We start from the raw sequence: 21716 nt of genomic DNA on the forward strand, positions 1-21716 counted from the left end.
TGTGTGTGTGTGTGTGTGTGTGTGTGTGTGTGTGTGTGTGTGTGTGTGTGTGTGTGTGTGTGTGTGTGTGTGTGTGTGTGTGTGTGTGTACTATTCAAATAACACTTGACTGACCTCATTGTATCTTGCTTCTCTTTGATAAAGACAGTATCAGAGTGACCCTCTGCTACCAACTTCCTTGCTAAATTATTAGCAGCAGAATAGAGCTCAGAACTGGCAGCTGTATCACTCTTGAAATCTTCAAATTTCTTCTGCAACACCTGTGATCAAATACAATAAGTTTAAAAGTGATACAAGCAAGTAGAATTCTCACCAGTAAATGTTCAAAGTCCTTCCCATAATCATCTGAAGCAGCAATGGTTTGTTTTTCTGATAACCATGATAGAACTTCATCAACATCCCTTATATATTGGTGCAGTTTTATGCTCTCCTGAAGTTTTGATCGTCGCGCAGCAGTCAGTGTTTGTAGACCAACTAGCTGCTCATCAAGTTGAGCCTGTATGTGTAGGAACATGGGACCACTATATGCATGTAATACGTATGGGTGTGAAGACATGTGCACAGATGAATAGCAAGATGTTAATGTACATTTGTACAACTGTGCATAAGCACGTGAAATTGTTTCCAAGCATGACCAAAAGTAAATTTAAAAATCACGTACCTGTCTGGCATTGATGTTAGCTAAATCAAAGTGACTTTGCGACACTAACTGATGAGCTATCTTCTCAAGTCTTTGTACCTCGCTGACAAATGCCTCAACATCATGTTCAAATGCCTGTAAGTGTGTACAATACAAAGACAATACTTTGTAATGTGCAATATGTGTGCTTGCCAAGATCACTATGCACTATACACATCCAACTTACTTTGTGCTTTGTTAAAGCCTTTGTGGCAGCATCTTCATCTTTACCATAATCCTGACTGGATGCTATCCCAGCCTTCTCATTCATCCATGCATCAGCCTCATTAGCCTCAGCATAATACTACAACAAAATGTAACACGTATGTATATAAGGGGTCATCCATAATTTTCAGCATTTTCACAAGAGTACAGAGAGTACTCTTTTCCATAACCCCCTCCCCCCCACCTAAAAGCGTACTATTAAAAATGTTGATATCGATCATGAATTGTTGTATGTATGTATGTGTGTATGTCACATATGAAATTGTTTTTAAGAGTTAATGTTGCTGTTTTTACACTGTAGGAAATGCAGACAGATCAATCACACAAGAAGTTATTTACATGTGTGAATTTGTGTGACAGTCATTATACTTATTTCTTTTTAGGTCTTCCCCTTCCCATTTTGTAATTTTGCTCAGTCTGGTGTTTCTGAAGCTGGTATTTGGTGGGATAAATTTCACCATAAACAAGACATTTTATCTCAACTTTGGACTTCTTTGACTGTGAAGTAGATTCTGATTCCTCTCGTGACCTAGTTCCACTGTGTATCAGGCATGTGTGGCGCTCCTTGTCAGCTTCACTGGTAAAAACATAACGGAAATGTGCACATCACAGAAATGGCTATCTATTGGCTGTCTTCAATATAATGCATCAAATTATCATCAGTACTACAGCTTGAAACACCTGTACTAACTTGCTGAGTTACAACACTTTGTACATTATCATGAGCTTCAGCACCACTACTGACGTTGTCTTCTACTGCTACAGTTTCTTCATTCACTGTGCTTGTCTGCAAAGAAAACAAGTTATAGGTAGCTGTCGTTCAATACATTGTGCAAGTCACCTATTTGTAAACACTACTTCTATAAATTAAACCAGCTATCTGGCAAGCTACAATCCTGCATGTATGAAATAGTGCTAAACCTATCAATCTAGCCATTTAGTACTGTACAGCTACGTGCTTTTAGTACAGTGAAAACAGTTTTTTACTGAAAGTGATCCTGGCTATTACCTAACATGGCCTAGTCATGGCTACCTGCATACCTAATGTACAGCTAGCTACGTGGTTTTATAGCCTGTTTATATATTGTACCTTGAAAAATGAATCAATACGCCTTGTCCCGCTCCACTTCAAGTGTTGCGCAGCTTTTTTCAGTGCTGCCATATAGTGCTCTTTGCTGTAAACAACTCCCTCCTTCCACTCTACTTGCGCGCTTCACAGCATCTGCCCTCTTTATTTCGTATCGTTCGTCACAACAAAGGCGTTCACGAAATGCTGGTAATGATTAGTTGGTGACTTGTGTACACTATCTGGATGCCTAGCGAGTTCAAGAAGAAACTGCCTTGCCTCGAGCTGCAACTCACATTTCGCCATCTTAATACTGAAATTGTATGCGCATGCTAAATTATTTAGAATTATTTTTATATAGTGCTACTAATATCAACATTATTAAAAAGCGTACGCATTGGATTTACCCCCTCCCCCCCAGCGTACGCTCTGTACGCTTGCGAAAATGCTGAAAATTATGGATGACCCCTAAATAACTTAATATGCATTGCGGAATTTCACATACACACATATACACCATATAGTGTGTATGGATAAGGCTACACTTACTTTTTGAGCTTCTAAAGCATCAACTAGTTTTTGTTTCCTGTTACTGGCTAGGTTCTTGAGTTCCCTCCATGCTGACTGTAGAGCAGTGTTCCTATCATGAATCTTGTGACTGGCAAAATGTCCCATTGATATCAGCTCCTTAGCATCCTTACTGACTGCTAACACTGTAGCTTCATGTGCTACCAGATCATTCTCTAGAGCCTGTAATATGGAAATACAGTATACATATATATAACAATAATAATTTACAAAAATCAAGTTATTTAGTACTGCGAGAAAGGACTAAACATTAATACAGTGTTATATCATGGAGGTCATGAAGTATACTTGAGCCAGAAACAATATGACACTGTCATTATAACAAGGTTAACAAACGGTGATCATAGCTACATGCAGTGAGCACTAATACTGTATCATTGTTGTCGCTAAGTGAGATCTAATGTGTACCAGAAAGTTGTGAACTTACATTATGTTTCTTTTGAAGGTTCTGAACTGCTTCAAAACTGTTGCCGTAGTCACTGGAGGCAGCTTGTGGTTTATGTTCCTTAATCCATGCAGCCTCCACCTCAGCATCTCGTAAGAACTGGTATAGCTTCAGTGAGTCCTCCAACTGAGTACGTCGTGTAGCCATCGGTTCCTCCAAGTCACTAAACCTGAATACATCACAGGAGATAATAGTTTTGGGTTGAATGATGCATATAAAGTACCAAGCATTCATATTACTGCATTAGTTTAGCCAACCTTGTTGAAAATGATTTCACAGTTTTCATGATCTTGGCAGACTCAAAATGTCCACTATCAATCATTTTACTAGATTGGTCCTCGATGGACTTCACCTTCTCCTCATATACAGTTTTATCAGCTTCTAATTCTTGATGTTTCTTCAACAGGAATTTGACACTTTGTAAGTCTTTACCAAAGTCTTCGGCAGCTAGCAAAGCTTCTGCCAAGCTCAGCCACATTGTAACGTCTTCCACTGCTCTGAGGAAGAGTTGTAGTTCATTTGCCTCATTGAGTTTGAAGCCTTTATCAGTACTGTTAGCTGTAAGTGTCTCCCATTGTTTAGACAGGCTGGCTACCTTGTCAGCTATCTCTGATGACTTGTAGTGACCCCCAGTAACCAACTCTTTACCAAACTGTAATACACCACATAATAAGTAAGATATTGTGTGCATGAACAACGTTATGCTAAAGTATGGACACTGTTAACATACCTATATATGCATTTCATAACATTTGTGTACAGGAAAACTTAACACTACTGACCTTTTCTACTGCATCCACTCTTTCAGTGTTAGCAGTCAATTCAGCCTCAAAAGCTTGATGTTTCTGTAATTTACCTTGTAAGTTAGTTGGGTCTCTGTAGGATTCGTCTGATGCCACCGTCATTTTCTCTGCTATCCACGCTGTTACCTGTTGATGAATACACATAGTATATATGACAGAATTTAAGTTCTAAATTGCACATTAGAAGTTTTGAGATAAACGGTTTTAAAGAATTCAAGTCAGCATAACTTGCCAAGAATAACTAGCATGCGTATGAAATTTACACAAGAGGTGTACCTATCATCTTTCTGACCACTTGTAGCTGTACGTGGAGTTTCCCACCAAATAGAAAACCTGAGCAGTTGGATAAGCAAAGTAGTATCACGAGTGTTCACAAAGGAGAGGAGGGTGGAGGATAGGGTGGGTAAGAAATAGACTTAAAAATGGAGGCAGACCACGACTGAAGTCCAGACATGAGATTACAGGGCTGTGCTAGCATCTTAGTGTGCAGCAAAATCAACAGAAGTATTGTTTGGCCAACATCATCAGTCCATCCACCAGTAAACCACTGATTCTTGCCAAGCTAGACCCTTCACAAGGCCTGAAACCGCCATTAGAACTCCCTACACCAACCAGAAAAGACGTCTATTAAAACCAGCCTCGTGTAGTTTGAGTAGCACTGAGGGTCAAAACTACTAGTACGATAGTGTAGCTATCCACTGGTGGTGTTAGTTTGATTTTGCCTGATGTGCGATTTGGAACGGTTTTGTAAAATCTGGTCACATATGGCAAGTAGTATACATACAGTGTAAATGAGTAGTGCTCACATACACACATGCATGTCTACCACACATACTCATACACACACACACGCACACATTGTTTCTCTATCTTAACTTACCTCATCAGCATCTCTACAGAACTGTTGCCAGGCTACTGATGCTTGTATTTGTGCCTTCCTCTCTGCTGACATTTGTTTAACTTTCTGTCTCCTTGACACTACTGCATCTCTAGAACTAGCAATCCTAGAATAAGCAACAGAAGTGGGAAAATTAATGTGGTTACATGCATAATAAGTGAAACACACAAAGTATAACCATATGAAATAGTAGCAACCGCACATTGAAATAGCCAACAGTTACATACACAATAAATTTGTGACACCTTGCATTAAGAATTGATGGAGCTGGTAAGCTACAACTTTCCTATCATATTCCTTACCCCTCAGAGTCATAATGTCCAGCCTGCATCAACCTGTTAGCTTGTTCCTGTAGAGCTCTGATCTTCTCATCATGGGCCATTGCTGTCTTCTCAAACTCTTCATGTTTCTTCAACAGCTCTTCAACTCCATCAACTGAAGTCTGTATTTCATGAACAAGTGTGTGGTATGTTACAAGTATATATGTACATATGCTCGTAGTCATACAGATTAACACAAAAAAAAACAGCAACATGGTTGCCATGCATATTGCTACATCATACATGTTATACTCTAGACACTTTAGGACCATCATTAAGTATCCCATTGGTAATTTGCTTTGATTAAAGGGATGAAAATGTACATGCACTCTTAAGCTCGAATTTAGGGTATACTTCTTGTTAAATTTTTTCCAGTAATTAGTATCTAATCAAAAACAGCCAAGCTGTAAAAAAAGGTGTGACCCCAAAAAGGCTATGGTGAAAAAAGGTGTGAAATCCAAGGTCGTGGCCAAGAAATGGCTGTGATGGTAGGTTAATGGTAAAAATTTTAATAACGACAATTCAGGTGAATTCTGTGCCAAGACCAAGTGGCACCAAATTCACCTGAATTTTCGTTGTTAAAATTTTTACCATTAACCTACCATCACAGCCATTTCTTGGCCGCCACCTTGGATTTCACATCTTTTTTCACCATGGCCTTTTTGGGGGCCGCACCATTTTTTACAGCTTGGCTGTTTTTGATTAGATATCACTTCTTTTTGTATTTGTATACTGCAAAGCCGGCCTATGGCTGGCTTTGGGGCTTTTTTAACCCATGTGTTTTTTTATTTACCACAGGAAGAAGAAAAGAACTTGTAGAAGATTGTTAATACTTCAATTATTTTTGATTTTATTAGTAATTATACAAATTATATACATATATTTATTACATGCCAATTATTCCCCACAGGATATTTTTTAGCAACTGATCTCTCTACTAGGTGACTTGAAATATAGCTGAACTATATACAGGATGGTTTCTTTGTAGCTGAACTCTCTACAAGGTGACATCTTCTAGCTGATTTCTCAACAGGGTGATTTGTTTCTAGCTGAACTCTCTACAGGTTATTTATTTGCAGCTAAACTCTCTACGTGGTTTCTTTGTAGCTGAACTCTCTACAAGGTGACTTCTTCTAGCTGAACTCTCTACAGGGTGATTTCTTTGTAGCTGAACTCTCTACATGATGGTTTCTTTGTAGCTGAACTCTCTACAAGGTGACTTCTTTTAGCTGATCCCTCTACAGGGTGATTTGTTTGCAGCTGAACTCTTTAGGTGGTGATGTCTTTGTAGCTGAACTCTCTCCAAGGTGACCTCTTCTAGCTGATCTCTCTACAGGGTGATTTGTTTCTAGCTGAACTCTCTACAGGTGATTTGTTTGCAGCTAAACTCTCTACATGGTGCTTTCTTTGTAGCTGAACTCTCTACAAGGTAACTTCTTCTAGCTGGTCCCTCTACAGAGCGATTTGTTTGTTGTTAAATTCTCTACACGGTAATTTGTTTCAGGCTGAACTCTCTACATGGTGGTTTCTTTGTAGCTGAACTCTCTACAAGGTGACTTTTTCTAACTGAACTCTATACAGAGTGATTTGTTTGCAGCTGAACTATATACAGGATGGTTTCTTTGTAGCTGAACTCTCTACAAGGTGACCTCTTCTAGCTGATCTCTCTACAGGGTGATTTGTTTCTAGCTGAACTCTCTACAGGTAATTTGTTTCAGGCTGAACTCTCTACATGGTGGTTTCTTTGTAGCTGAACTCTCTACAAGGTGACTTTTTCTAACTGAACTCTATACAGAGTGATTTGTTTGCAGCTGAACTCTCTACATGATGGTTTCTTTGTAGCTGAATTCTCTACAGGGTGATTTGTTTGTAGCTGATCTCTCTGCAGGTTGATTTGTTTGTAGCTGAACTCTCTATAGGGTGATTTGTTTGTAGCTGATCTCTCTGCAGAGTGATTTGTTTCTAGCTGATCTCTCTACAGGGTGATTTTTTGTAGCTAACCTCTCTACAGGTTGATTTGTTTGTAGCTGAAATCTCAACAGGGTGATTGCTTGTAGCTGAACTTCTTACATTGTGTCTAGTTTCTAGATGATCTCTCTACAGGGTGATATGTTTGTAGCTGAACTCTCTACAGGATGATTTGTTTCTAGCTGATCTCTCTACAAGTTGATTTGTGTGTAGCTGATCTCTCTGCAAGTTGATTTGTTTGTAGTCGATCTCTCTACAGGGTAATTTGTTTGTAGCTGAACGGTCTATAAGGTGATTTGTTTGTAGCTGATCTCTCTGCAGGTTGATTTGTTTTAGCTGAACTCTCTACAGGGTGATTTGTTTCTAGCTTATCTCTCTACAGGTTGATTTGTGTGTAACTGATCTCTCTACAAGCTGATTTGTTTGTAGCTGATCTCTCTGCAGGATGATTTGTTTCTAGCTGATCTCTCTACAAGTTGATTTGTTTGTTGGTGATCACTCTAAAGATTGATTTGTTCGTAGCTGAACTCTCTGCAAAGTGTTTTGTTTGTAGCTGATCTCTCTACAGGGTAATTTGTTTGTAGCTGAACTCTCTGCACAGTGACTTGTGTGTAGCTGAATTCTCTAGAGAGTGATTTAATTGTAGGTGAATTCTCTACAGGGTGCATGACTTGTTTATAGCTGAACTCTCTTCAGTGTGACTTGTAATGTTCTGAATCTCTACAGTGATATAATTGTAGCTTAACTCTCCACAGGGTGACTTGCTTCTTGCTGAACTGTCTATAAGACTAACTGTTTGCAGCTGAAGTCCCTACAGAATAACTTGTAATGTAATAGAATTCTATAATGGAGTAAATAAATTAGCTGAATGCTCTATTAGGGTGACTGTTCTATTAGAGTATCTCGATCTCGCATTTGCTACACGGAGTTGGCTTTCGAATCATAACTCAGTGGTTTGTAATCCGATTCTTCTGTACTACTGCAAGGACTTTCTATGAAGATTATTCCAGCTATACACCGATTTTTAGCTCATTGCTCTAAGCGGTTTGCCTAGTAGGTGTAAAAACTAATACTTTTTTATTACTAAAAATCGAACGCGTAATTGTGACACAGGTTGGGTTTTGTGTCATATCTCCGTGGTCTTAATCTCGATTCCTTTCAAACCACCAAAAGGCACTCCTACGACGGTTACTCCATCTACATAGCAATTTTCAACTCATTCCATGAAGCGGTTTACCCTGTAGGCGTGACAACAATTCGATCTTGTTTTATGCGAATAATCGGTCATAACTCATGAACCATTCATCGGATTTGCACCAAATGTGATGCTAGGATTCGCCTTTGGACTCCCTTTCTGTGTGCCAAATTTCAAGGCGATCGGAGTACGTGTTTGCGTTTTATAGCAATTTTTGCAAGTGTGCGAAAAGACGAAGAAGAAAAAAAAAATGAAGAAAATAATGAAAATTTGGCCGCTCATATCTCAGAAATGGCTTGAGTGATTTCCTTCAAATTTGGAATGTAGACTCCCCTAGCTGGCGGGCAACTCTGCAGCAAATTTGGTTTCAATTGGATAAGCTATCACTGAGATACAAAAGTGTGAAAATGACGTTTTCTTTCTTTCTGTAAATATACTCACGGTGTGGCGTGCCGGCTTCTTGGGTCGCACGACACACTACCGTGTGTCTTGATACCTTGTTAGCTAGTGCTTCACAAGTTGCTGCAGTTTAAAAGTATTTTCTGCAGCTAATATCACATATCAAAAGGTGAGAGCTATCTCAAACTTTCCCAACAGTGAATGTAATAAGAATACATGACCTGGTCCCAGATCGATTGACTCTAATAGAACAGTCATACATAAATTCCAATAAAACAGTCAAGTAAAGTGCATGGATACTCTGCTGTTATAGATGTAGCCTGTTGTCTATTACTATCCACCAAACTCCAGTATCCAAGAGCTAGAAGTAAGACTGTTAGTTGCAGCCAAAATACTGGCTTTGGTTATAGGGCAACATATGATCCTTGGTTTAAGCATATAATTATAGGGAATACATAATCTTTGCTTAGAATTTGTAAGATGTTGAGATAAACACCATACATACGTCTGTATGAGTGACACCCTGTATGAACAGTGTAGATTTTCTGGTGCTAGTAAGAAGGAGCAAAATTATTGTGTTAAAACACCACAACCTGTGCCATTTTCATACTGCAATAAACTAAATGAATATCTGGACTTAAATCAACAACAGGGTATCATAGCACCAGTCACAGAAGTATAGTACGCTCAAATGTAACGATGCCTCATGCAAGTACGAGTGATTAAAAAACAAGCTAGTTATATTATAGGGTGTGGCACTCATTTCACTCTTATTCCTATTAGTACTTTACAGTATCCAGCAATGAGGTCACTCACGAGTATTCATCCGAAACAAAACGGGATGAATACTCACAAGTGAAACAGGTACCACCCCTTTTCTTAGCTTGTTTTTTAATCGCTCGAACTCTTGCAATACCATGTTACATTTGAGTGGTACTGTAACTGAATGGTGTGCACCAATGGGAAGGGAACTGACATAAAAATATATGTTTTACAGTATGTGTGTGGATTTGTCGCAACTAAACTGGTATGTTTGCAGATCTCGAGTGAAATCAGTCACCAACACTGGCTGAAACTGTAGCAGACATTGTAGCAGAAACAGAAATATTTTCTGAGCTAGATGTCATGTAGGGATATCAGCAGTGCCATCTTGAGTTGGCTACCAGTCTTCGACAAACTTCATCACACTTTTGACCAATTCAGATACCTCCATGCACCCTATAGTCTGTCATCCATTGTTGAGCATTACAATCACCACATGGCAGAAGCTCTTGAAGGATATAGAAGAATAGTAGGCAACATAGTAACGTAGGACAATAACATTACTAATCATTCTACTGCTCCAGGACTGGAACATATCACTAGAACAAGGATAAGTGCAGGTTCAAGGTTATGTTTACAGGCTTCGATTTATCCAGCACAGGCTTAAGGATTGTCATCGAAGCCATCACAAAATGTGAACGGATGGTGTTCACCCTAAATAGGGAAGTCCATTGCTTGATAAATTTTTCTTTGTATCACCTTTGTTTACTACGTACAATGATGAAATCAGTGAAGAAAGACTGATCACATACTATTATTATGACATGACGTAAACAAATACCCATAACTTATGCATCTGTTGATCTGCTACAACAAAACAAAAATATTTGGCAACTGATCACTGCATTCAACCAACTCAAGTCACTTGTATGCTGCTGACTGACCTACATATGTCAATACTAAGGGTTAAACCGTGAAAATAAAGTATTAATTTGCTTCATGGCAACACAATTGCTGATGCCATAGATTCTCTAAACAAATTGGCAGAAAAAGTAATTTGATTTGTGTCTAGCTGAATGATTAGGAGGAAATATGTACAACTGGTGCCTAATCAAATTTTTAGGGATGTATCCTTGATGTAACTTGCATGCTTCATTGCTATGTTGGTTGCTATTATTACAGTTAGTTCGGTGTCAACTATTGCTTACTTGCAGAATTTCTTGCTGCAAGCACAGCACACAGGAACGCTGATGCACCTGCCACTCATCAGTTGGAATCAAGCACATCACTACTACAAGAAGTCATTACCCAGGACATACACCTTACACCACAGCCAATAGGCTATTGTGTATGTCTGTTCTGTACAAGCATTGAGAAATAATCGATATCCACAAATGAAATTGTACAACTGCACATGATAGAATGCTGTGCTAGCAGGACTCACGCACTGGAGTATTGCACAACCCAACAGCGGACAATGTCAGTATCACATTTATAAGGAAGTTTGGACTGCGGTTACTAAAGAGATCCAGGGAGATCATGTGAGTTCCAGCTGCCAAAAAAATAGTGTGCTTTAAAAATAAAAACCTTAACTTACTTACAAGTTCAAGAATCTACAGTATTTTACAAGAGCATCTTTGTAGTAAAATTGCTAATTCTAGTAACATTATTAGTGATGCAGCACAAGTAATGAACTGGTTCTATTCTGTGGGTATTAGTCTGTGTACTGACATTTTAATGAACGGTTGCAGCATTAACATGAGCATGTGGCACTTAGTATTATTAAAGACTACTTAATTTTCTAGACCAGACATGACTTAATTCATTAAAATTGCATAAATATGTTTAGCTCACAATAAAACTTTAAATTTGCATTTCCAGTTCATTTCATATGTAGTAGTATTTATGCCACATCCAGTTACAGGGTACAGTCGTATGCTACTACACTGAGTAATTTATATATAGGCTTTTATTCATATACATCACTAAAGTTCAGACTTTTAAGTACATTGTTTAGCAACTGTTCTACAATGTGTTTTGCTACTTGTTTTTCTTGTGTAGTCACTCTCGGATTTCTTGCAATCCACCATTTATCTATAAATCACGCCTTGTGCTTGAGTCTCAGAAGCACTGACATGGTTTATTGGCCTAGGTGATTTCTGTTCTTTAGAGCTACCACCATAATTCTGTAGCGGTGAAATACTAGGTGGGGTTGGTGGAGGACCAATATTCAGCTGCAATGTAGCTCGAAGTGGATCGTGATTTGATACTAGTCGCAATCGTTGAAAAGAGTCATTGAAATGTGACAAGTTAAGATGAAATTGACCAGTGTCTGTTGTCCTTTTCGTGACCAAATCAGGACACTCAATAATCATGTCTGAATGAACATCTTCCATTTGTATATGCAAGTCTGAATCTGTAGGATAGCTCTTGTAAGCAAAGAAGTCAATGCACATATAGTCTTTACCATGAATTGCTCGATGTATTGTTGGGTCATATGATGGTACAGTAAAACCGCACAGCTCATCAACAGTCAGTATTTCAATAATGTCGACGTTGAAATCTCCCCCCACAACAACTGCATTGCAGCCAGTAGTTAATTGTCCTACCTTGTCTAGCAACTTAAATAAATTAGCTGCATTTATTTTCTTATTAATCTTTTTGCTTCTAGCATGCACTGAAACAGCTATAATATGGCATTGTTGGTGTCCTACACTAATATTCAAGGGTACTACGCTCATTCGATTTGATAAATCATTAATGACATCAGTGTTAATACTGGTCTTATTAACTATAAACTCATTATTGTATCTCTCTACACTTAGTCCATCTGTTATGGTTTTATCACGCATTGGAAAGAAATAAAATAAGTCCTGCATTATAATTCTAATATCATCCTTTGTTTTAGTTTGGTTTCTATTAACATATGAATAAGAAACAAAGCGAGAGAAATTGAATTCTCCACGTGTTATTGCTTGTCCATGGTTCACTACAACACCTGCTTCCCGTCCACTGAAACATGATACAAATCCACGTTTATTGTAAAGCAATCCATAGTTTGTACATACTTCTTCTTGAAGGAAGATAATTGTAGGCTTTGAATCAATCCTCCCCCAATATTTATCCCATGCTGCCTGTGAAATTTCCAACTTTTTAGTACCCCTGTTCCAACAAAGCAATTTTATTGATGCCATAAAGAGTCAGTACACCACGATAGCCCTCGTTGTTGATTGCTATTGCATGAATGTTTCAAATACTGCGTGCCTACGTAATATATATAATAACACCACCTACTAACAAATAATGCTATGTGTACATATTGCCGAGTGAACACATGCATTCCATGCATTCCCAGACACATACATAAACAAACACAGGCATATTTAAACAAATGGGTAGAAAAGAATGTCACCTGATCATTTGTCACTTAGGTGTGAAGTTACATTTGTGTAATGAAGTGAGAGTGCATAAACAGTGGAATGGACCACTGGAATGATGGAATGAATGTTTAAAAGTTACATACATCCAAATAAATAATACTCTCCCCTTAAGTAAATAAATAAGTAGCATTTCTTTTGAAGTCAGCTCTTTTAGCATACTTCACCTCACCATACACTTGATATAGTTTACCAATGTAATGTATTTTAAAGATATGAACTAAAAAAGTTATGAGCATGCACAAACTAATATTGCGAAAACTAATATTGCGAACACTAAGACTCACCGATAAGTTAGCTACATCGTTGACTACATGCTGTATGCATTGTAAAAGTACTTGCACTCTATAATGGAGTATCTTATAAACATTTATAATGAGCCTTATCCATAAATACGTCAGAAAATAAAATATTTAACCCAAAGTTCTTTGTGGTGATGCTACACTGCACACTGAACCTTCATTAAAGAATACACAATCAGCATAATAGAGTTATATAAAAGGTTAAAATCATCCTATATAATATAAACAACATAACATAATTTCTATTGTACAGTACTGCTTAAATGTGACGTCGTCTCGCGAGGGTTAAAAAAACTTGTTAACTAAAGTGCATGGCATCCATTTTGCTTGCAAGTATTTTATCCCAAACAAAATTGGACGAATACTCACAAGCGAAACAGGTGCCACACCCTTTAATTAGCAAGTTATTAAATCACTTGGACTATACGTTACATTTGAGCTGTACCGTAACAGCCAGGCCTTTGCCAGCCGATGAAATATAACATGGTTTGACACTCATTACAGCCCATCACCTATTGATTAAGATGCAGCCACGAAAAGAATTGCTGCAATTAACCTGAACACAAATCCAAGTACATAACAGCATCTCTTCAAAGCTTGTACGATCATTAGCTATCAATGAGTGTATCAAAATGATATCATTATCTTCAGCAGAGATGGAGAACAAACCTCAGAATTTACTATGGTATTTTCGGATGCATTCTGTTTTTAATTTACTCGTGCTCACCAGTAGAGTATATGCTTTTGTAGCAAATGTACTGGTGGGTAAGCACAGAAGCAGGTAATTATTAATACCTTTTACATGTAGAAGTGTGTTTTAAAGTCGATAAGTTGATATCAAGGAAATTTTTATTGGCAACCTGTATTTTTGGCTCTTACATAATGGAGACAATCGCAAGGTGAAAGATAAATGACCCCCTGATTGCTCATATATGTGACTTTCTCAGCAAAAACCTTACTTGTTCACACAAGCATGCATATTGAGAAAATAAAACTTAATTTGTTTTTTATTTCGTGCGCTACAAATAATATAATGAGAATATTTTAAGTCATATTGGGCTCCAATACCTCCTCTGGCTGCTGCACAACTTTCACTAGCTGTCTACAAATACAGCACAGTCCACTTACAACTTCACATTACCATGAGAGTTGCCATGCATCAACGTGGCTCTGCCACACATGGCAAGGAATACTATCATGCATGGCTGGGAATACTACCATGTATGTGCTGAACACCATATTAGGTTAGCTTAGCAAAAGTTTTGTTAGAGAGTGGATAAAAGCATCATTTTTGGTATACAAGTTATTTATGGTGTACTTATAAATATTAGAAGGGGTGCCCACCAACCTAATTATGTGTGGGCTGGAAACAAAAAATAAATGGCCATCAAGTAGCCCCAATATAGTACATTCACAGTATATCAATGGATCAGCACATCAGCCAAGGTATAGTGTTAGCTCTGTAGACATTTGCGCATATGGATATGAAAGCAGTTTGGTAAAAGAAACAATGACCATCTTGTTTACGTCTACTGCATCGTAAACAAACGTACGTGACACGCATACCATTGAAGCTACAGAAACGAAACAACGATTTTCGAACTCTCCATGAGCAGGTGAATAAGGTGGTATATAGTTTTAATTGATTTGATTTGAGTCTTCCTTCTTCGAATACTGGCCCGATAAAAACTTGCATATTTTTCTTTGTAGCATGCATAATTTTACGAAATATTTTTTAAATTTCGTTTTTCTCAATATGCATGCTTGTGCAAACAAGTCGGGTTTTTTGCTGAGACAGTCACATATAGGCTTTTTCAAAATTGCCTTAATATTTTAGAGAATGTGTTCAGCACCAGCACCTATAATTTATATCAATTTTTGAGTCACAAATGGCTATAAAAGCTTTGTAATTAGATGCACTATACTACAATATGACTTTTCAAGCATTTGCTTTGCATTGGTCTGCAGACCTTTCCTGTCTGCATGCTGTATTACTACTATGTGGCATATTAAGTGCCACAGAGCCACCACCACTTTAGAATAGATCATTGTGATACAATGCTTAGTAGAAACTAGTTTGAATAGGGGATCATAAGCTCTGAAATAACCACATGGACAATTCAATCCACTGAATAAACAACTTAAGAGAAACCAAAGAAAGTGTTGCTTACCTTATCCCTATACTCTTATCATGCAGTGTGGGGGATGGGTAACTTTGGAAATGACATTACACAGTGAAGTGTGAATAATACAGCAGATTTGGATGCCATTCTGGGGTCTGGGATCATCTTCTCCACGATTATAAAAGGTCTTTTATGACATTTAGACTGTTCTTATTGTGTTTTACAGATACATTATTAGCTACAGCTTATTAAAGGAGATATTTGCAATATATCTGCTAGATTACCTTCAGGTGTGCTGTACCACGGAAGAGACTGAGCTGTATGTGATAGTCCTGGTTAACTTAAACGGCCGTCACATAATTGAAATTCTGGATGTTAGTTAGTAAACTGACCATGTAACATGAGGCATGACATGGTTGTGCTACAAGGACTTGAGTAAAAGAAAGGTCTTGCATAGAAGAAGTAAATACATAACAATAATAACAGTAACAATTTTCATCTCAACACCACAGTCGTGTTTAGAAGTAGCATCCACTCTACCAGCGCCAGCATGTTGTCATCACAGCATCCCAAGAGAGCAACAGAGAAAATAATTTTTCAACTGCAGTGACCTTAGATTCAAGTTACAGAACAAACTTTATGTGACCAGATCTGCATAAATCCCATATGTTCACATAAGCCTAATTTTACAGTAGAATTCAATAAACGCAATGAGCAAAATATTTTTAAAAGCTAAAAAATTCTGTAAATTTTTAAGGGTGCTCACTGATATTTGAAGCCATTTAAGTGCCAACCCAGAAACCACATGCGGCTGTTGCATCATAATCGGCATTTAGGAATTTGTGTGGTTTATATCAATAATGTTGGGCGCATGTAATCTTTGCACATGTTTACTAAAAAAACAACTAATTTTTGAGTGATAGCCGTAAAAGCTTCAAATTTTGCATGGAGATAGGCAGATAAATGCTCTACAGGACTATGAAAAGATTTTGTCCATAGCATTATGGCTTTGCAAGTAATGGCGATGGAAACGCGAGGGTTTGGTTAGTGAAACACACTTTCAGCATTTATTTATTATCCATGTAAGCTATGGATTACTACTTTTCATAGATATGTGAGCTATAACCTTAAGTATATTTAGCACGATTTCCAGCACGCTAGTGGTAAAGATGAAGGACTATTAAACGCTATTGAAAGAATCTCACGTAGCTATAGAATGGTAGAGGCTCTGTTTGGTTTTGTGTTGAAGAGAAAGGGAACCACTACCAATATTAGTACCATATGGATTCATTTTACACGTTATCTGGTTATAAGAGACAGTATAAAATCATGCATTGTATGGCTTCAAATATCCGTGAGCACCCTTAAGCACTTGTTTCACAGTGAAGGAAGGTGGTAACAGCAAAAATCTTGATAGCTTCATGATCTCCAAAGCAAGAGGGACTTCAAAATCTTTGTTTCATGTCAGTACTCCCAAGGAGACGGAAGATATGAGGGTTAGTCTGCCTTGCTTTGGACAAGGAGTTCACTATCACTTTTTCTTTCTCATGTTTTTGCCTTCGCCCTGATCATAGGAAGGACCTGGAAGACAAAATGTACCCAGCAATGGATTCATTTGTTGATGGAGAATCTGATAGTGTAAGTTGCATCTTGGTAGAGGACTGCATTTGTAAGTTATGACCATTTAAGTAAGCATGTGTAGTATATTTTCTGTATTGTCATTGTACAAATTGAGTTTTCTGTTTTTGCCACTTTGTAGCATTGTAGCTTTGAAAGTTCTTGAATTCGAAAAATACACTAACGTGGGGTTCTTACAGATCCGGTCACTTGTTGAATGTCATTTCTTAGTTTTCTTATATCTTTTTATGTGCACAAGCCCCACCAATAAGTTCAGTATGGGTGTGTAGGAAATAATGTATATTTGAATTGCATATGTTTTTTTTCCTTTCAATCAGTTAAGGAAAATTTGTAAAGTGAACCTTCCAACTTGTTTACTGTAGGACTCTTTAAAGCTTTACCATTAATTTTAGTGCATGCATAATTATAAGCATTGATATGATCAAGTTAAAAGTTAACACAGAAAACTCTGGGACCTTGTATACTTGCAGTGTACCAGTATGGCCAGTTAATCTGGTTTTAGATGCCTACTTATGAGCATAGCTTGATTACCATAGTTGATTGGCTAACTTTAGAGTTGACTCATGTACTACCAGGAGCCCATAAGCACCGAAAGGTGCATGCAGCGCTTATGGGATCCTGGTTACCACTATCATCACAAGTGAAAATTGTACGTGTGTGTACACAGCTCACCCCAAGGTCATCATTTGACAAGAACGTCTCTTGTGATCTAGTCACTACATCAACCTGTTCTGCATCTCGTTGAAACAACTAAAACAACAAAATATAATACGCTATACACATTTCATAGTTATTTTGGACATATTTTTGCAAGTATGTAAACATGTTGGAGAGTATTATGTATGTGACCAGATTTGTGAAAAGCACATTTACATACCAGCACGTAAACTTCTTATACTGATTTGTAGCCAGATACTGCAGTTTTATACATAGAAAATTTCAGATGATCATATGTAATGATCAAAAAGTTATGAAGTTGTAAAGTTGAAAAAAATAAGTCAAATTTTGTGTGTGAAAAGGTACCTTTTTGCAAATCCGGTCACATAATTATAATCAAGACACACAGAAGTGTGTCATGTGGCCAAGAAAGCTGGCACATCACACTATGAGTACATTGACAGGAAGAAAAAAAAGATCATTTTGTTGCCTACATAGCTCCGTGGTCCCTTCTCCAAAGTACACCACTTTTGCTTTATAGCTGTAGGGTAGGCTACATAGCAAATTTTTTTAAACCATTCATGAGATATTAGCACCCAAAGTTTTGTATTTTTCTTCTTTCTGCACACTTTGCAAAACTTGTCATAAAACACAAACATATAATATTTGAATACCTCGAAATCTAGTGCAGGTAGTAAATTCATGTACTAAGTTTGCAAGGAATCTGATAAGCGTCCACGGTACTATGAACGTTTATTTATGACAAAAAAAAAAAAAGTTTTGTCATGGCTACAGGGTAAACTGCTAATGGGAATAACTTGCGTATAATTTGGTGTGTACATAGGCTAACCATCGTAGCAGTGCCTTTTGGTGGTTTGAAGATGAAAGAAGTAACAGATATGGACTAGTATGGAGTTACAAAGCAAAAACCAAATAGCAGTAAAAATTGCGGGCTATGAGAAAAGTCACCATGGGGTAAAATTGCATAAAAACATTACCAGAGTTCAGCTTGAATCAGTACACCATAAATCCATAACCACTGGACAGCTGATCACCTCAGTTAATCACGAAAATTCTAGCTAAAATCTACTTAAGGCCACATAAACTTAATTATTAGTTTCTCATCCCCCTGCTTTCAAAATACCAGTGCAGGAGGGCAGATTTTATTTAATTTTTTACTAACTAGACAGCTGAATTAGGTAGCTAAAATGACTCAGAATGTAGTTATCTTAGACTGCTCTAGCAAGGTACCAACTTTAAAAGGTGCTGGATGGCTGCACTAAGCCACCAGTAATGCAAAAAATCCTTGATGAGGTAAGAAAAATGGCAATGCGAGCGGTGATGAGAAACTAATAATTAAGTCTATGTGGCCTAATAGCTTAATAGTGAAAAATCATAATTTCATAGATCTATACCAATGGAAATCCTACGTAGATTATTCTAGAACATTCAGACCAGGTGTCCTACAGACCTTCAGCACTTGTGCTATAAATAATAGTTAGACGTCAAGAACCAGGGTTTTACGGGATTTAGAAAACTTGAAGGCCCTGGGCTGTAGCGCCCAAGCGCAGCGAGGGCGCTACTAAGGGCCTGAGGGTTTTCTAAATCCCGTAGAACCCAGTGGTTCTTGACGTCTAAATTATTTAGACTACAACTCGTTATTGTACCTTGAGTTGACAGCTGCTTGTAAAATGGGAAATGTATGGCTAATTACTAGAAACAAGCCCTCTACACCTCCCGACATGGCGGGACCTCAGCGTGGCTGTTGCTACCTGTTTAAACGCCCATGCGTTGCCAATGTTACAGGCGCGTGCTATGCATCGAAGTACTGGACTCAGCGACTGGACTACAACTCATTGTTGCTGTTGTTGTGCCTCGACAGCTGCTTGTAAGCAAGTAATGTAGTGTTGATTAGTACAAACAAGCCCATTATACCTCCCTCTAATTCAGTACGGCTGTTACTAGCCATTTAAACGCCCGTGCGTTGCCAATGTTACAGGCGCGTAATTATCGTGTTTCGTATCGCCTCAGAGCGTGGTCTCTATTGGACATGACCGTGGCTCTACGAGATTTAGAGACCATGTTTTCAGCCAATCAAATTTCAGCATCAAACTTGTTGTAGTCTAAAGCCTTAATAAACAAGTACAAAGAAAAATTTGGAATTTTCAACTAGAGTAGGGACCATAACATATCGATAAAAAGTACTGAAACAAGCTGGAGTAGTGCACGATATTAAATCACAGTAAAACAATAAGAAGTGTTATATCCCTATTGTGCATTTCCATTATGGTATCTTGAGCACAGTAGGGATATAACACTTTTTATTGTTTTACTGTAATTTAATATCGTGCACTACTCCAGTTTGTTTCAGTACTTTTTATCGATGTGTTATGGTCCCTACTCTAGTTGAAAATTCTAAATTTTTCTGTATACTTGTTTGCTAACTTTTTTTGCAAATAAATTATTATGACTGGTGAACCCATGCATACCACATCTGAAATGGCACCGCACGCCCCAATTATTGTCTGAAAAGTGAAGTATCTATTACGCTTCGTTGTCAGCTATGTTCAACCCGTTATGCAGCATTTCGAATCGCATGCGCACCTCTTCAATCCACGCATACAGAAATGGTGCCGCACGCCCCAGTTATATTATTGTCTGAAATGTGAAGTATCCATTACGCTTCTTTGTTGGCTATGTTCAACCCGTTACACAGCAGTACGAATCAAGAACTGTTTGAAAAGCACCTCTGCTATCAAAATAGCCATTGTGACATATATGGACGATTTCTGTTATGAAGGGAAGCCACCACGTGCTATCACCAAATCAACACTTTTAGCTGTCAGCAAAGATGAATGGGACACAAAGGAGGACACTGGTAAGTCCGTGAAGAATGCATTGTATGTACTGCGGTATGAACAGTGAAAAAATCAAGCCCGTAGCCTTAGCCATTATCGAGTTACGCTTGCCTGAAGGCATCAGTCAGTTACTCAGTCAGTCTGTCAGTAGAAAATTCCGTAAATAAATTATTTAAAAGATTCTGTAGCAACTTGTTAAAAGCATTTCAGGCCAATCTGAAAGTTTGTTTGGGCTTAGTTTTACCTAACCAATACTGCCTCATCGTCGTCTGGAAAAATTGAGGCTGTTTTTTGGATGATACTATTTCGTGGGCCACGCCTACAATAAAATTCAATGTGAGTTCTATTACAATTCCTCAAAAATATGCAAGTATTACCAAATAACTTCTGTCTTCAATAATCAGCACTATGTCTGCAAATAAGAAGAAATGTAAACCTCAAAGGCAGCTATAGGTTGGTTTTGGGACCATACAGAGTACAGAAAGTAGTAATTACCAAAAGAAATGAAATGCATACAAAAACAGCCAAGTTGTGAAAAAAGATGTGGTCTTCAATAGCATGGGTGAAAAAGTTATGAAATCAAAGCTGGCAGCCAAGAAATGGCTTCAACAATGTAAATGCTAATACATTTATTGGCATTAATACCATTGCAGCTATGTCTTGAAGGCTGCACCCTTTCTACACTGTTTGGCAGTTGTTTTTTATTTATTTATTTTTTTATTTTTTTTGCAGATATGCTCAATACAAAAGCATAACATATAATGTAGATATGTACATTCTTTACTTCTGTTCAAAAAGCAACTTATAAAGTATATCACCTGCAGGTTAGTACACTGTTTCAATATCTCATTCCTGTTCTCCCAGGCCTCCTTCACTGCAGCTCTCTCTTGAGATAACTGCTTCATCCTCTCCTTGACCTCTGGTGATGAAGGAGAACTGGGGACTAGCCTCTTACCCAGTGATAGCAGGGACTCAAACCTGCAGGGATGAAACAATACCAAATAAGCAATGGCTACATGCATGAAATTGTTTGAGCATGTTCATTTTTAACATAAATAATAAAGCATGGTGGATTTTAGTCTACAATAGAGTGATCGACATACTTCTCTTCGTTATTGTCAATTTCTATTTTCAGTTCTTGGTGTCTCTCACTCATTTCTTCAGCAGACCTGACATCTTTACCAAGCTCATCTGATGACAGCAGAGCCTTTGTCTCCCCAGCCCATGACAACTGTGGTGTTTTAGAAGAACACAAGATCCATACAGATTATGTAAATGCTACACAACACACACACACACACGCACGCACGCACACACACACACACACACACACACACACACACACATTCCATT

General features: G+C 37.9%; 2 protein-coding genes and 1 long non-coding RNA gene across 6 annotated transcripts in view; all 3 read right to left on the reverse strand.

Moving 5' to 3' along the window:
• Nucleotides 1–21716, reverse strand: part of LOC136246629 (spectrin beta chain, non-erythrocytic 1-like) — a 105222-nt gene that overhangs the window by 26351 nt on the left and 57155 nt on the right. For all 4 annotated transcript variants that reach the window (XM_066038163.1, XM_066038162.1, XM_066038161.1 and 1 more), the window contains 13 exons: nucleotides 21467–21594; nucleotides 21182–21341; nucleotides 17521–17598; nucleotides 5007–5146; nucleotides 4687–4810; nucleotides 3786–3932; nucleotides 3261–3655; nucleotides 2986–3172; nucleotides 2520–2720; nucleotides 867–983; nucleotides 662–775; nucleotides 314–496; nucleotides 115–260 (listed from right to left, as the gene is read on the reverse strand). In XM_066038163.1, coding sequence (XP_065894235.1) covers nucleotides 115–260; nucleotides 314–496; nucleotides 662–775; nucleotides 867–983; nucleotides 2520–2720; nucleotides 2986–3172; nucleotides 3261–3655; nucleotides 3786–3932; nucleotides 4687–4810; nucleotides 5007–5146; nucleotides 17521–17598; nucleotides 21182–21341; nucleotides 21467–21594 — 2120 coding nt within the window. The remainder of the gene's footprint in view (nucleotides 1–114; nucleotides 261–313; nucleotides 497–661; nucleotides 776–866; nucleotides 984–2519; nucleotides 2721–2985; nucleotides 3173–3260; nucleotides 3656–3785; nucleotides 3933–4686; nucleotides 4811–5006; nucleotides 5147–17520; nucleotides 17599–21181; nucleotides 21342–21466; nucleotides 21595–21716) is intronic.
• Nucleotides 1108–2430, reverse strand: LOC136246637 (uncharacterized). Its single transcript, XR_010696700.1, has 2 exons — nucleotides 1995–2430; nucleotides 1108–1691 (listed from the first exon to the last, which is right to left on the reverse strand). It is a non-coding gene; the product is annotated as an uncharacterized lncRNA (long non-coding RNA).
• Nucleotides 11181–12575, reverse strand: LOC136246631 (uncharacterized). The gene is made up of 2 exons (XM_066038164.1): nucleotides 11816–12575; nucleotides 11181–11764 (listed from the first exon to the last, which is right to left on the reverse strand). Exons 1-2 carry the CDS (start codon nucleotides 12540–12542, stop codon nucleotides 11439–11441), a joined length of 1053 nt encoding a protein of 350 aa, XP_065894236.1. The 5' UTR covers nucleotides 12543–12575; the 3' UTR covers nucleotides 11181–11438.

Source organism: Dysidea avara, chromosome 2 (assembly GCF_963678975.1).
Source record: "Dysidea avara chromosome 2, odDysAvar1.4, whole genome shotgun sequence".
Taxonomy (NCBI): Eukaryota; Metazoa; Porifera; class Demospongiae; order Dictyoceratida; family Dysideidae; genus Dysidea; species Dysidea avara.